This window comes from Bubalus bubalis, chromosome 13, assembly GCF_019923935.1.
Source record: "Bubalus bubalis isolate 160015118507 breed Murrah chromosome 13, NDDB_SH_1, whole genome shotgun sequence".
Lineage (NCBI taxonomy): Eukaryota > Metazoa > Chordata > Mammalia > Artiodactyla > Bovidae > Bubalus > Bubalus bubalis.
The window spans coordinates 1,698,238-1,712,705 of NC_059169.1; the positions used below are offsets into that span (position 1 = coordinate 1,698,238).

Sequence of the window (14,468 nt, forward strand, 5' to 3'; positions counted from 1 at the left end):
GGCACCAAAACTACAGAGTGGCCCCCGCTCGCCGCAACTAGAGAAAGCCTGCATAGCAATGAAGACCCAGCCCAGCCAAAAATAAATGTTAAATTTTTTAGAAGAGATTTTCAAAAAAAGATAAAACAGATTTATTTTTAAAAAAAAGTTGTAAATCTCAGAGGGGCTCAGACTGACCACTGCTCAGCCTCAACACACTGGCCGGACTTGAACCCCTGTTAAAACATGTAGGAAGTGAGGGAAAAACCACACAGATGTGTTTCCCTGAAGCCACTGAAAGGAATAGAGTTTTCTAAAGTCTCCTTTATCAAGAAAAAAAATTGCTGAAGGTCAACGTTCTCTTAACAAGATTTCTTAGAGTTGATGAGCATCAGGCTGTGAAAACCCACCCCAAGTTCATGCATCCTCGGATCCCGCGGGCGCCCGCTCTTTCAGCCCCACGCTCTGCTCCCCGACCTCCGGGTCCACGCTGCCCCGGTTCTGACAACACCCCCCAGCCCCTATGCTCAGCCCCTCCCCGGGCACAGGTGCCCTTGTTAACATCACCGACCACTAGGCTGACTGCTCTGGGTCTTCCCCCCATTCTTCCTCATCAGTCTAAGAGGGTCATCAATTCTGCAGATTCTTCTTAGAGAATAAGCTTTGGGTTTTGCTGTCTCTGGTAATTTTCTGCTTTCCACGTCACCGGTTGGTCTTCGAGTTCTTCATTATTCTGTTCTGTCTGTTGCTTACTTTGGGTTTATCTTGCCTTTATTGTTCTAGCTTCTTAAGATGGCAGCTCTGTTCCACCCCACAGAAGACTTAAAGCCTGTGCTGGGTGAGTGCCCTCTCATTCCCAGAACATCGTTCTAACTATTTATAAACAGGATGCCTAAGACTCACACCCAATTAAACAGTTACTGTGAGTTATCTGAAGACCCAGCCTGGGCTCGCCGACAAGGCAGTTACTCGGGTTCAGTCTACATAAACGTGCTTGGTCAGAGGTCAGAGGAAGGAGAAACAGAACTTTCCTCCCCGTTCCTCTTCCAGAGATGAAGTCTGGGAGCCACTCGGCTCCAGGCTCTCCCCACTCAGAGGCGTGGCTTCAGAGCATGCTGCCCTCTGGAAGCTTAACCTTTGCCAAGAGGCTGCTGAGAATCTAACCCCGTTCTATTTATGGGGCTTGTTTTCAAAGGAAACAAAAATGCCTTAACAAATAGGAGAACCACAACCAGAAAACTTCACGTTTCCATGAGAAATCTGTTATGCACGTCGCTGAACAAGGCAGTTTCTCCAGCACCGCAGAGAGACGGCCCTGCGGTCACCAGAGAAGTGAAGGCTGAGGGGGCGTGTGTTCCCACGCCTCTGGCTCCTCCCGAAGGCCAGCAACCCGGCCTGGGGGCCAGGACAAGGCCTCCACAGCGCCGAACTTTCTGTCAGAATTTCTACAACATTCTTCACAGAGTGAAGAACAGAGTCATAACCTTTTGGTATGCATTCCTGGATCAGGAAGATCCCTTGGAGAAGGGAATGCCTACCCACTGCAGTATTCTTGCCCGGGAAATCCCGCAGACGGAGGAGCCTGGTGGGCTACGGCCATGGGCCACACAGAGTCGGGCACGACTGACCACACAGGCACACACAGAAACAGGCTTTCTTCAGAAAGTCTATATTCCTAACAAAAGACTCCTGAACAAGTTTACTAACTTCAGCTGGAGTTAAAAGTCTCTTGTGAACTTATAAACAATTGTGTGGCAAACGTTTTAATCAGATCTTTTCAACAACTAAGATGCGTTTGTTACTCAAAGTGTATTTTCCTCTAACACATCATTGAGCATAAACATTATATTTCAAAAGTTAGAACATTAATTTGCTAGATTAAATTGAAGTAATAAAAAAAAATTTAAGTCCCCCCAAAAAAAGTCTCTTAGGAACAACTTAAGCCATCTCAAGCTCAGGGAGTCGGTGGGAAAGTGTGTGCCCGGCAGAGACTTAGCAGTCAGATACCCAGGATGGAGGGGAAAGGGCCACCACAGGCCAGAGGGTTTGCAGATAATCCAAACCAGGCTGTTCTAAGGATTTCTGCTTGACTGCTAAAAAAACCACGCTGCCAGAACACGACTTCTGCCAGGAGCTGCGACTTCAAAGCAAACCCGGACACCAGGGCTCCCGTGTTAAATAAACCATTAGATGTAAGCAGGGAGAGGCTTCCCATGCTGCACTTTTTTTGGTTCTGAATCATGTGCACCTCCTTTAGAGAAAAGATAGGAACCTTATCAGTTCCTTTTTAAAGGCTGCTCTCCGTGTAACCGCAATTACAGTCACGCACTAAACACCACTTGAGCTCTCAAGCCTTGTACCGCGCCCACCGCCACGGGAGGCTGCAGGACAGCCAGCCAGGAAGCCTCAGTGGCCGCTGAGGCGAGCCCGTGCTTCTGTGCGCGGGGCCGCGCTCGGCTCGCCTGGGCTCACGCGGCCGCGGGGACCCCTGATCGAGATGGCAGCTCCGCTGACCTCGCCTGGACTGGCCCATGAAGGGGGTCGGAGGGCTTTGGGTGGGCCCGGGCGGCTCAGCAGGCACAGCTGAGCTCTTGGCCCTGTGGTCTTGCATCCTGCAGCATTTGGGGCCCGGGTGCAGACAGCCCCTGAGAGAGCATGGAAAGACACCAGGCCTCCTGGGAACTGCTGCCTGCCCCTGTCTGCCACATCCGTTGCCAAAACAAGTCAAGGTCAGCTCAGATGCAAGAAGTGAGGAACAGGCCCCACCCCACCCCTTGATGGGAAGAGCTGCAGTGTGACCTGACAAGGGGTGAGGGGCGTGGCTGCAGGGGCACAGCGAGGAGGGGGCGGGGGCCTGCTCCGTAACCTACCACGGCCCTTCTCTAATCCGTTGTGTGCCCTACGAAGCTGACCTCCGTGGAGGCTGACCTCTATGCCCATTGCCCCAGCACAGTCCTGGAGACCCCATTCATTTAGACTACAGTGTGAATGACTGCCCCCAGGCTGTACAGTGCACAACTTACTCAACCATATGGTGCTGCCCTCAGCGAACCCATCTGTAAAATGATGAATCTGGGCCGCATGGTGTCTTGAGAATGCCTTCCACTGAGAATTCACAAATGCTTTACACTTCAGACCCTACGGTTTCTCTTACGACTTGCCTGAAAGGGCAGTATAGAACACACGTGTGTGTGTGTGTTTCCATGTATATGATGGGTACACTGGCATGCACACAGTAGGAACATAACAAATACATCAGTTACATGTGCTGACATTAGAATGAAGATTAAAATAATTTTGAACAAATGTGTTGGAAATGTACAAACATCCCACCCCTCTTCCTGGATTACAGAAGTATCCCACAAAAGCAAGACTGAGAACTACCAGTTTGGTTCATAAAACGAGAAATACAGAGCTAAAGTTAGACAAAAAAACATAAGGAAACAAATGATCCGACCCTAACTTGGTAGAACTGAGGAGGAGAGGAAACATCAGAAATCGTACCCAGGACACACCCGCCCAGGACAGCGGGACGCCCTCCCAGTCCAGACACGGGGGTTGGCGGGCCTCACTGCCCATCTGTGGCTCTGGGCCCTTCCCATGCACGAAACCCTAGACGCACGAAACCCGAGCGCCCAGCCAGCCCTCTGGCCCCTTGGGCCAGCAGCTGCGTGCGCTCAGCAGCTGCGCGGGGATCTGCAGCTAAGCAGAGGACCCAGGAACACATTCCGTGGTCCCACCGCCCCAAACAATGGTATCCATGAGGGTGAGAAGGAAGGGCCGCCAGCACCCTGAGATGGCAAGAGTCTGTCCAGTTGTGAGAATAAGGAAATACTCCCAGACATGGGTGGCCTTAAGGTCCAAGTCCTGGCTTAGCGTTTTCCTGGATGTAGCACAAGTTTCGGCTGTTGATCTATAAAAGCATCACCTACGAGGACCAGGTCCGCACCCAGCACTGCACACGGCCCCTCACATCCACTCACTCACCCTAGGAACAGCCCTACCAGCCCATGAGGCCGTTTCCTCCAGACAGCAATGGTTAACCTTGATCTTCTCTCTCTCTGTCGCTCAGTCGTGTCTGACTCTCTGCGACCCCATGGACTGTAGTCCGCCAGGCTCCTCTGTCCATGGGAATCCAGGCAGGAATACTGGAGTGGGTTGCCACTTCCTTCTCCAGGGGATCTTCCCGACCCAGGGATCGAACCCACGTCTCCTGTGTCTCCTGCATTGCAGGTGGATTCTTTACCCATTGAGCCATTGGGGAAGCCCTAATCTTGTTTTTAGGAGGAAGAAAGTCAGGCTCAGAGAAGTCGGGCAGGTTGTCCAAAGTCACACAGTAAATGGACGATTCTGGAGCACATCCTGGGACCACCCCACGGTATAGGCCCCAGGGGCATGGTGGGTCTTGGGAACCACCGGGCAGTGCCCTGGGCAGAGGTGAGCTCCCAGACCGTGTGCGGGACCTTGGCCACCTTCTCCTGACCCCCGTGCAAAGCCAGCCCGAACGTCTAGAGACAGTCCCACCAAGTAAGCGTATCTCTCTCTCTCTCTCACACACACACACACACACACACACACACATACACACGGCATTGTTTTAAATCTCAGCTTAGATGGATTCTGAGTGAACTCAGGGTCCGAAGGCCCAGGAGCCCCAGCGGAGGTTATCAGGTGCCAGAACGAGAGCGGAACACTCGTCCGTGGGGGCGTCCTCTGCAGGGCCGCCTTTCTCAGAAGACTTGTCCCGGGACCGGCTCTAGCGCCCCCCTTCCCCGCCGTTGCCCCCCGGCTCCCATCCACCCAGGCCACCCACCTGCGCCTGCGCACGGTATCACACCGCCCCTTCCCTCCCGGGACGCCCGCGGACGGCGGCTGACCTAACCCTGCGCTCTCGTCCGCTGCGGCCGCTCAGGTCGGTGGCCTTCCCGCCCTGTCTGGTGACCCCCGAAGCAGACGGGGGGCGCAGCCGGGGCTCACCAAGGCCACCTGGAAGGTCCCGCCTGGGGCCGCGGGCGCCCCCGGGGGACGCCCCCAGCCCCTGGCAGCCGGGGGCCCGGGCTCGGCACCCCGCAGGGCCTCAGGGTCCTCCCTGTGACGCGGGGGCCATGTGGAGCCACAGCAGTTCAGCCACTCGGGGCGCTCAGTGCTTTCTGGAAAGGAGGCGCATCTGAAGGTGGGCTGCGCTTAGAGAAACGCGGGAAGAAGGCCACCGCGGTGCCACTTCCATCCATAGCACGAGGCCCCAGGAGAACACAGGCCGCGCCCTCCCGCCCCAGGGCCCCGAGGACAGCGCCCCCGACAAAACACCAGCCTGCGGCCCTTCCCCAGCGCCGCAAACCCATCACTCCGCACGCGTGTGCCTGCGCGTGCGTGCGTGCGTGCGCGCGCGCACTCGGGAATGCCGGCATCGACACCCCAGCACTTCCAGCGTGCCTCTCTGGAGATGACGGGAGGCAGTCCCAGTTGAATGGAATTTAGTTGTGTCTGCTTTGTTCTGAGTGAAGCAGCAAGCGCAGTTATGGCTTCTCTCTTGGGTGCTGGGTAGTATCTGAAAATCTCTGCTTCAAAGGCAGATATTTCTTACGACAAAAGGAACTATCCTGAAATCTCAAGCAGTTTCATTAGAAGCAACTCAATACAGCCAGTAATTCCCTCTGCAAACTTGAAAGATGTCTTCTCCTTACAAACACAGGAAGTCATGCGTTCTGGAACCTTTCTCTTGGAGAGCCTCACCTGCGACGAGCAGGTGTTTGTGGCAGCTCCAGGGCACGGCTTCCAAACCAGCTGGTCCGGAGTAAGGCCCTCACACCACACCACACCACACCGCCGACCACGTCCTTCTCCGGGGGCCAGAAAAAAGACACACTTCTCCGGGTAGATGCTCAGAACCGCTCGCTGGCCAATGGCCACTAGGACTAGATTTTTCTTCTACCCCACCCCAACCCAGAATCTCAAGAATGAGCAGAAAGCAAGTCAGGAATCAATTAGGAAAATTCAATTTCTTCCTGCCTTGCTGCATCAGAATTCACGGATTCTCTGCAAGCCTGCGGAAAATCAGGCAGGACTGCCCGATCTGTTTGCTGTTGCTGTTGAGTCGCTAAATCGTGTCCAACTCTTTCGCGACCCCATGGACTGAAGGCCGCCAGGCTCCTCTGTCCATGGGATTCTCCAGGCAAGAACACTGGAGTGGGTTGCCATTTCGTCCTCCAGGGGATCTTCCCCACTCAGGGCTCGAACCTGGATCTCCTGCATTGACAGGCAGATTCTCTACTGCTGAGCCACCTGGAAAGCCCCGATCATAGTTTGGGAAAATAAACACCATACTCCAACCCACGCCTTGGAAAACTCAGTAGAGGCTGCAGAGCCCAGAGCGAGTCCCTTCTAGCTCCTCATTCCCCAGCCCCTCTCTGTCTACACCGGACATTCTTTCTGACTTTTCCCTCGGCCTCACACTGCTCTTGTTTTTAGAATTATGTCTTCTCCTGGACTCAAAGCCTTAAGAACTTGTTATGCCGTCTTTTTTGTCTCCCATAGCACCTTGCACCTGCAGGCACGTAAATACTTAATAAGCTGATTCAGTCAAACTTACTGCGCAACTTGTTATGGGTTGGGTCATGACCCCGGAAATTCATTTGTTCCAGCCCCAAGCCCCAGGGCAGAATGGGACCTTATTTGGAAACAAGGTTATTGCCAGTGTAAACAGTCAGTGTTATTCTGGGATGGCGGCCCTCATCCACTGACCCGAGTCCTTATGAAAGGGGCGTCCGGACACAGTGGAGACCCCAGGGGGTGCGGTGGGCAGACTGGACCTCTGCTGCCATAAGCTAGGAACCAGCAGAGACCTCGGGGAGGGGGGAACAGACCCCCAACCCCTGCAGAGGGCATGGCCCTGCCCACCACGTCCCCACGGCGTGAAAGCATGCAGTCCTGGTGTGTGAGGCCAGGTCTAGGGGTCTTTGCTGCAAAGTCCCAGGAAGCTAACACACAGCCCAGCAGCTCCCACGAGTCTGGATGCACACCACACCCCGGGCACCGGCAGGGCCACAGGGCAGTGTGTGTGACTCCACAGATACGCGTAGCGAGAGGGTCTCCTGGCCACACTTGGTGGCTTACGGTGTGTGTTCCTGGGCAGAGAGGGGGGGAACCGGGTCCCTAAGTGTTTGAATCGAGCAACGTCATCTGCGGCAATAACAAGCAACATGGGAGCGGCCCGGGGACGTCCCTGGGGGTGCAGTGGTTAGGACTCTACGCTGTCACCGCCCAGGGCTAGGGTTCACTTCCTGGTGGGGGAACTAAGACCCCACCAGCCACGAGGGGCATCCAATAACCAGGTAAGTAAGTAAGTAAAGCAGCCTTTCACGACTCCTGTTATCCGAGTGTGTCTCCTGGTCGTACAGGAGTTTCAGAGGTTGGGGCATGACAGCTTCTCAATTTCAGCCCCTCTGACTACATGGTTCAGAGTCGGTTATACTGTTACCTAAGGAGCTGGGCGGAGAAGGCAATGGCACCCCACTCCAGTACTCTTGCCTGGAGAATCCCATGGATGGAGGAGCCTGGTGGGCTGCAGTCCATGGGGTCGCTAAGAGTCGGACACGACTGAAGCAACTTAGCAGCAGCAGCAGCAAGGAGCTGGGTGCCCAGAGGGCTCCCTGGACCCTGCAGCCTCCATGTGTTTCTCATCACAGGAGGAATGAATGACGGAAGCAAACAGTGTGGGCAGGGCGGAAAAACATCCTGGCTGTTACCAGACAGAATCAGAGCAGCAGGGGCTCACCCAGGGAGATCGAGGAAACCTCAGAACACCCACTGTTCTCCCCTTCGGCAGAGAGGACCCCCTCGGCAGTAACAAACTGCATCTCTCGCTTGAACCGCTCCTGGAAAGTTTCTGAGCCCCGTCTGACCTTCCACCTAAAGAAAAGCAGGCCACATGAAGGGAACCTCAACAGAAAGCTTTGCAGAGTGAGCAGAACAACCTGAACTGAGATGAACTTCCCTTTCTTTCCTCACCCTCTCGCCAGCCCTGAAACAGAACAGAGCTACCGAAGGCACGAAACACCCTGGGACATGCTTTCTTAATGAAAGGCACATGGGAAAGCCGAGGCACCCCAGCACTCTTCCCGACTCTGTGCCACGCTCGCCTCCATCTGATGGCTCCTTTCACATTTTGTGAATTTGCAAAAAGTTAAGTTGCAGGCTGCTGACACTCTGTTAACCAGTCTTCCATGTGTTCGTGTGGCAAGCTGGGGTCAAGAGCTTTTCAATTCCATATGAATACTCCGCGAAGTTTCCAAACGTTCCTTTTTAAGGAAAAACAACGTCCTCGGCCTGGCGTTCCCACACTGGGGTGAAGGGTGCTCAGCGTGTGTGCTTTCTGGCAAACAGGAAAGTTCTCTGCTGTGCACGCAAACATGGGAAAGTTCAAGTAAATAACTGTCTCAGGAAATGGAAAATGCTCGTGAAACTTCTGAAACCCAGGGTTTCCAGGGGCAGAGAATGGCTAATATTTTACTCCCCAAACCTACCTTTGTACCACAGAGAAGTGGTCGCTATGTCTATAATTTGCGACTTTGACGTTGAACTTGCACTGTGGCTGGGTCCCTCTAAACAAACCAGTCGGGGCCTCGGGGCGGGGGGCGGTGATGAAAGGGTGGCTGCCCTATAAGAAGTTCCCAGACGACCACGGTTTCAGAGCATGTTGGCTTGTTTCCGTTTGGCTTCTGCAAATTAAATGTTAGTCATTCCTCTCCTTGTTGCTTCCAAGTGAAAAGGAGGGCTACGGTTTTCTAAGAAAATCTTTCTACAATTTAAAAGAGAGTGATTCCTGAAGTCCACCAGTCAATATGAATGCAGTTAATAGGCCAAATAGCGTATGCATTGATAATGACATGTTTTTAATCAAACCGCCTCTGAAGTCTCTTAAAGCTTTACTCTTAGGAATGGAACCATCTTTTATATAAGCCTGTTTTGGTTAACTTAGCATGCATTTTCAATGCTTCTCAACATCTGTCTCTTATTACCAGAGGTCCTGATATCCAGATGACAACAAAGTATTCTGAGTGCCTTGGAAGTTAGTCTGCTCTTTATTCCTGTCTTGAATCATAATTTTATTGTGACACCAGGTTCTCTGAGGAGCAACATTTTTACTCCCTGGACAGACAGGGGGACAGCCTTTCTAAAATGCAGATTCTGTTTGCACAAATGTGTTCCATGTGGGAGCCTGGATGGGAAGAGAGTTTGGGGGAGAAAGGATACATGTGTGTGTATGACTGAGTCCCTTTGCTGTCCAGCTGAAACTATCACCGCATTGTTAATCAGCTATATTCCAGTATAAAACAAAAAGTTTAAAAAAATACGTTCCAAGTAAGAAAATACCTGAAACTAGTTAGTATGTGTCCACAATTCAGACAAATACAGTCTTTTCTGACCTTTAAAATGTGGTGCCAGAACATGCACGAACTTAAAAGATTCAACACTTTACTTTCTAAAGTCACCTAATTCACATTTTATTGTTAGCAAACTGATAACTGTACCGTTGGGGCCAATACACCCTATTTAAAAAATTAAATAATTTTTCCAAGTTATGGTGCACTTTCATGTCTACATTTAAACCATTTAAGAAACTGTTGATCTTAAGATTATGTATTTGGGGGGAAAAAAAACTGGGGTAAGACTGTAGTGTTTCTGCAACACGGTGATTCACCGTGTTTAAAAGCGCCCTATCGGCTCGGCCCTGCTTTGTCAGCTGAGCCAGGGGAAAGCAAAGTTGAACACTCAGAGCTGCGGCCAAGGTTCACACTCCAGCCGCGAGAAAACCGCAAGTCACGGAGAAGGGCAGCGGGTCTGCGGGACTCGGGATTCTGTTCCGAACCAGGGATGAGCCTGAAAACGCATCCTAGGACTTGCGGCCGGCCCTGAAACGCCAGGGCTTCCCGACCCCGTGTGCGGTCCTCCGGGTTTGGAGACAGGAGAATTCTTCCCTGGGGAGGTCAGCACACCATCTCCCAGCCCAGCTCTCCGCGACTGATAAACGATCTTTTAAAAATGCAACTGGTCAGCGAACCAGAGGCCGAAAGTCTCACACGACACCAGCAACAAAAGCTGTTCAAACAAAGCCGGGGAGGACGCCCGCGGGCGCCGCAGCCCGGTTTCGGCTCAGGTCGCCCCGGAGCGGCGCCTCCTCGTGCGGGCGGGGCTCCCGCGACCCCCGGCCTCCCCGGGCCGCTCCCCTCGAACGCGGCCCCCCGTCCCCGCCGGCCCCGCACACAATGGCGCCCCGAGCCCGGGCGGTATCCCGCCGCCGACTCCCCGCGCCGCCCGCGCGCCCCCCGCGCGCCCGGGCCCGCGCACAAAGGAAGCGCGTGGGCTCCTCCGCGCGCGCGCGCGGCCACCAGGTGCGGGCGCCGGCGACCCCGCGCCCGCGCGTCTCGGCGCACCCCGGGCCGCGGCGGGGGCCAGGTGGGGCGCGGGGCCTCCGTACGCGCGGGGCCTCCCGCCGCCCGGGCCTCCGTCCGCCCCGGGCCTGTCCGCCGGGGGTGCGTGCGCGGGCCGGGCCGGGGGGGCACTCACTTTCTCGATGGTCCCGGGCAGCAGGCGCTCCAGCAGCCTGCAGAGGACCACCCCATCCTTCAGAGACGCCTGCAGGAAGCCCTCCGGGTCCGAGATGGTTTTCTTGGGCGACTCCAGCACGCCCAAGGTAATGAGCCACGTAACGGTCTGCTCGGCGGAATTCATCGCGGCGGCGCGCCCGGCCTCCCCGCGCCGCGAGCGCGTCTCGGCGCCGTTCACCTCGGAGCGGCCGCGGCCCGGCCGGCTGCGCCCACCGCCCCCTCCTCCCGCTCGCCCATGGAGAGCCCGGCGACGGCGATTGGCTCGGGCGGCGCCGCGGTCCGGCCGGCTCGCGCTCCCTCGCGTGCGTCCTGGCCGACTGTCAAGCGCCTTTTCATTAGATGCACATGAACCGGCGGCGGCCGCCCGGCGCCGCCCCCGCCGCCGCCTCCCGGCCCCCAGCCGCTGCCGCCGATGACATCACCGCGAGCAGAAGAAAGACGCCGCGCCGGAGCGGGCCCCGCGCCCCGACCCGGGGCCGCCCGGGCCCGAACCGAACCGAACCCGGGCCGCGCCGGCCTCCGCGTTCGGGCCCGCCGCCGTGCGCCCCCGCCGTGCGCCCTCCGCACCCCGCCTGCGGTGCGCGCGCGTCCCCACCTGCGCCGCCGGGTGGACGGCCCCCGCCCCAAGGGCCCGGTGACCTCCAGGAGGCGACAGCCCGCCGGCCGCGAGAGCTCGCCGCGCCTCCCCGCCCGAGGGCCGCGCGCGCCCTTCCCCGGGTGCGCCCGGTGGGGCCCGGGGCAGCCCCCTCGGAGGGGGAGACCCGGGCCGGGCTCCTCTCGCTGTCCTGGCCCTTCTGCCGCCTCCTTCGCTCCTCGGGAGACGCGGGACCTTTATTTGTATTCCTGATTCATGAATGTTTAAATGATTAAGTGCTTCCCAGAAAGCTCTTTTTATTTTTGCCAGTTTTATTTCAAGAGGTCGGGGGTGGAGGGAGCTGAAAACGAGAGGTTTCCTTCTCTGCGCTACCTTGCAAGCCAATAATTACAGAACACAATGATAATTAAATCTGTAACCAGATGGGTCTCTTTCGGGGAGGAATTGATTTCCCTGCTGCTGGGCTCCTTGGGGACGTGACCGGTCGGAGCGCCGTGTGGCTGGTAGTAAGCCTGCCCCCAGCCGGGAGGCCCGTCTGCCCCGCTCGGGTGACCTCCCTGGCCGGGGTGCCGCGGGCCCACCCTCCGGGACCAGAAACCTTGGAGCCACCGCACGTTAAATTGATGGTGGTGTTCCAGACACTGTGGGAGGAAGGTCAAGAAAACAGCGGAACCAGAGCTGGTCTGCACAGATGACTGGGAAGGAAGGACTGAGAGCTGCTCAAGTCCAAACAGGCCACTTGGCCAGGTCATATGTGGTTGAGAGATGCTCAAAGGCCCGGCTATGAAGCAAGTGGGCCAGGCCTAAGGAACGCAGCCATCTGACTGTTCTAAGGAAGATGCTTCTTCAAACGAGGAATGACCGTGCACTGTACACGCTGCGGAAGGGAACGAGCCTCTCCTTAAAAGAGGGACCGTGAAGGCGTCCGTGTGTCCGTCTGCACCCTGAGTGCTTTGCCTGTTTGCTTGCTGTGACTGCCCCTGGCAATTTAAAAGTGTCATCTACAGAGAGCTCGCACTTCCCCGGTGGTGGAGCCGCAGGAGATGGGGGTTCAATCCCTTGGTCGGGAAGATGCCCTGGAGGAGGAAATGCAACCCACCCCAGTATTCTTGCCTGGAAGATTCCACCGACCGAGGAGCCTGGCGGGCTACCGTCAGACACGACTGAAGTGACTGAGCGTGCACGTGCACACAAGAGCTTACTCTGTGCCAGGCACATATTGAATGTATTAATCCCATTAGTGACAAAAGTTAGAAAACATGAAGATTAAAAAAAAAAAAACAGGCTTGACTCTCCTCTTCCTCCTTCTTCCAGAGCACTTCTTTTGCAACTGTGAATTGTATTTATTTCCAGCTTCAAGTTAAGTGGTTAAGTTTTCTTTCCAGATGTGAACACAGAGTGGCTCAGACAGCAGCGTGAATTCCGGATTTTAAGGGCCGTGTGTTTGGTCGCTTCCTGGGCTCCCGGCGTCTGCTCTGTGTGGCACGGCCACTGCCGCAGCCTTGGGAAGGTTCCGTCCCACGAGTGGTGGGACGGACTCAAGCCTGGGTTCTGCAGCTCCAGGGTCCACGCTCGGCACCTGCTGTCCAGACCACGTCTGTCTACAGTTTCTATGAAACAGGACAGCTCCCAGCTCCGTCACGTTTTCTGCCCAAGGACACTTTGTCAACAAAAGGGTGTTCACCCAAGAATAGCTGTTCACTGAGGCTCCTGTTTGCTCTCATTACTGCTGAATTGGACACATGATTTAGAGTAGAGGCATTACAATTCCAGATGCATTAAATGACGTCCGGTGCTTTTAATCTGGAAGTGGGTTTAAGGGTCAACTTGACTCAATCAAATGGTCCTGCAGAAAGGTGGCTCCAGGGAGTGGCCTTAGGTAGCCACTGAACTGGCAGGCAAGCATTATCAGAAGGGGGACCCAGAGGCCACCTACTCTAACTGACCTCAGAAGTCCCTGAATGTTTAAATGCTCTATAGCAACCAGAGGGATTCTGTTACTTTGGATGTACGTTCATTTCAAAAAAGATTATTTAGAAGGCATTCCAGAAAGTAACACTGCTCAGACCTACGTGTTTTTAAGGGTATAATTGTGCTGGCTATCCAAGGTGGACATCTGGTTAAGCTTAACATTTTTCCAAGCTCCTGTGCAGGAGAACTCTTTGCTCTTCTGGGTTAGTGCCAGTTAAGAATATTGCTGGCTGAGGATTCGGCCTTGTCTGTGAATGCCCTTTGATGTACCCCGAAAGATTGTGGAAGGGCTCTCCACACAGGCCCAGGCCCCTCGGTTTCCTCGTTTCTCATGAGCACTTGAGCTTCATTCCCAGCTTGGCTGTCTGTTCATCCGATGGCCACATACAGCCCACTGTTAGAGCTTCACCCACAAATAGCCCCAAACCTGGAGCTCCCACAGCTCAGCTGAACTGTGCTAACTCCATTTGTTAGCTTGGTGCTCGGAGGATGGTGTTACAGCAATGTTAAAACCTACCCAGCCCGAAGCCAGACAGACAGATGGCTGTTTACCTAGCCACCACTCCCTGTAGAGGCGCTTTTATTGAATTGGACGGTCATCTAGACTGAAACACGCAGTGGGAAGCAGTTCTGTGAAGCTCACTGTAACTAAAACAGTATACTACTTATTTGGCTTAAATGTGGTCAAATGCTAAAAATCAAAGACGCAAAGCAGGAAAATATAGTTTCTGGACAGACAGAGCTGAGCAGTTACTCAGGGCAGGAAGACATTTACAATTATGGTCATGGTGATACCTAATGTCGACAGGACTCTCATCCTGGTTTGGGTCCCTAGAGCAGATCCTGCACCAGCTTGGATTCAAGTAGTTCACTTGGGGAGTGACCCCAGGGAGGACACGCGAGGAAGGGAGGACATGACCACATACCGCTTTCCATAGCAGCTGCGCCCGTTCACAGTCCCACCAGCAGGGTGGGAGGGCTCCCTTCCCTCCCCCGTTGTTTGTAGACTTTCTGATGACGGCCGTTCTGACTGGTGTGAGGACTAGCTCACTGCCGTTTTGATTTGCCCTCCTGCAAGAGTGGACGGAGGAGCCTGCTGGGCTGCAGTCCATGGGGTCGCTAAGAGTCGGACACGACTGAGGGAGTTCACTTTCACTTTTCACTTTCATGCATTGGAGAGGGAAATGGCAACCCACTCCAGTGTTCTTGCCTGGAGAATCCCAGGGACGGGGGAGCCTGGTGGGCTGCCGTCTATGGGGTCGCACAGAGTGGGACACGACTGAAGCGACTTACCAACAGCAGCAGCAGCGAGAGTA

At 55.0% G+C, this 14,468-nt stretch overlaps 1 protein-coding gene across 7 annotated transcripts in view; it reads right to left on the minus strand.

The window, feature by feature from the left end:
- Positions 1-10,857, minus strand: part of ARHGEF7 (Rho guanine nucleotide exchange factor 7) — a 103,981-nt gene extending 93,124 nt beyond the window's left edge. For all 7 annotated transcript variants that reach the window (XM_045162528.1, XM_045162536.1, XM_045162530.1 and 4 more), the window contains exon 1: positions 10,546-10,857. In XM_045162528.1, coding sequence (XP_045018463.1) covers positions 10,546-10,710 — 165 coding nt within the window. In that variant the 5' untranslated portion in view covers positions 10,711-10,857. The remainder of the gene's footprint in view (positions 1-10,545) is intronic.
- Between the last annotated feature and the right edge of the window lie 3,611 nt (positions 10,858-14,468).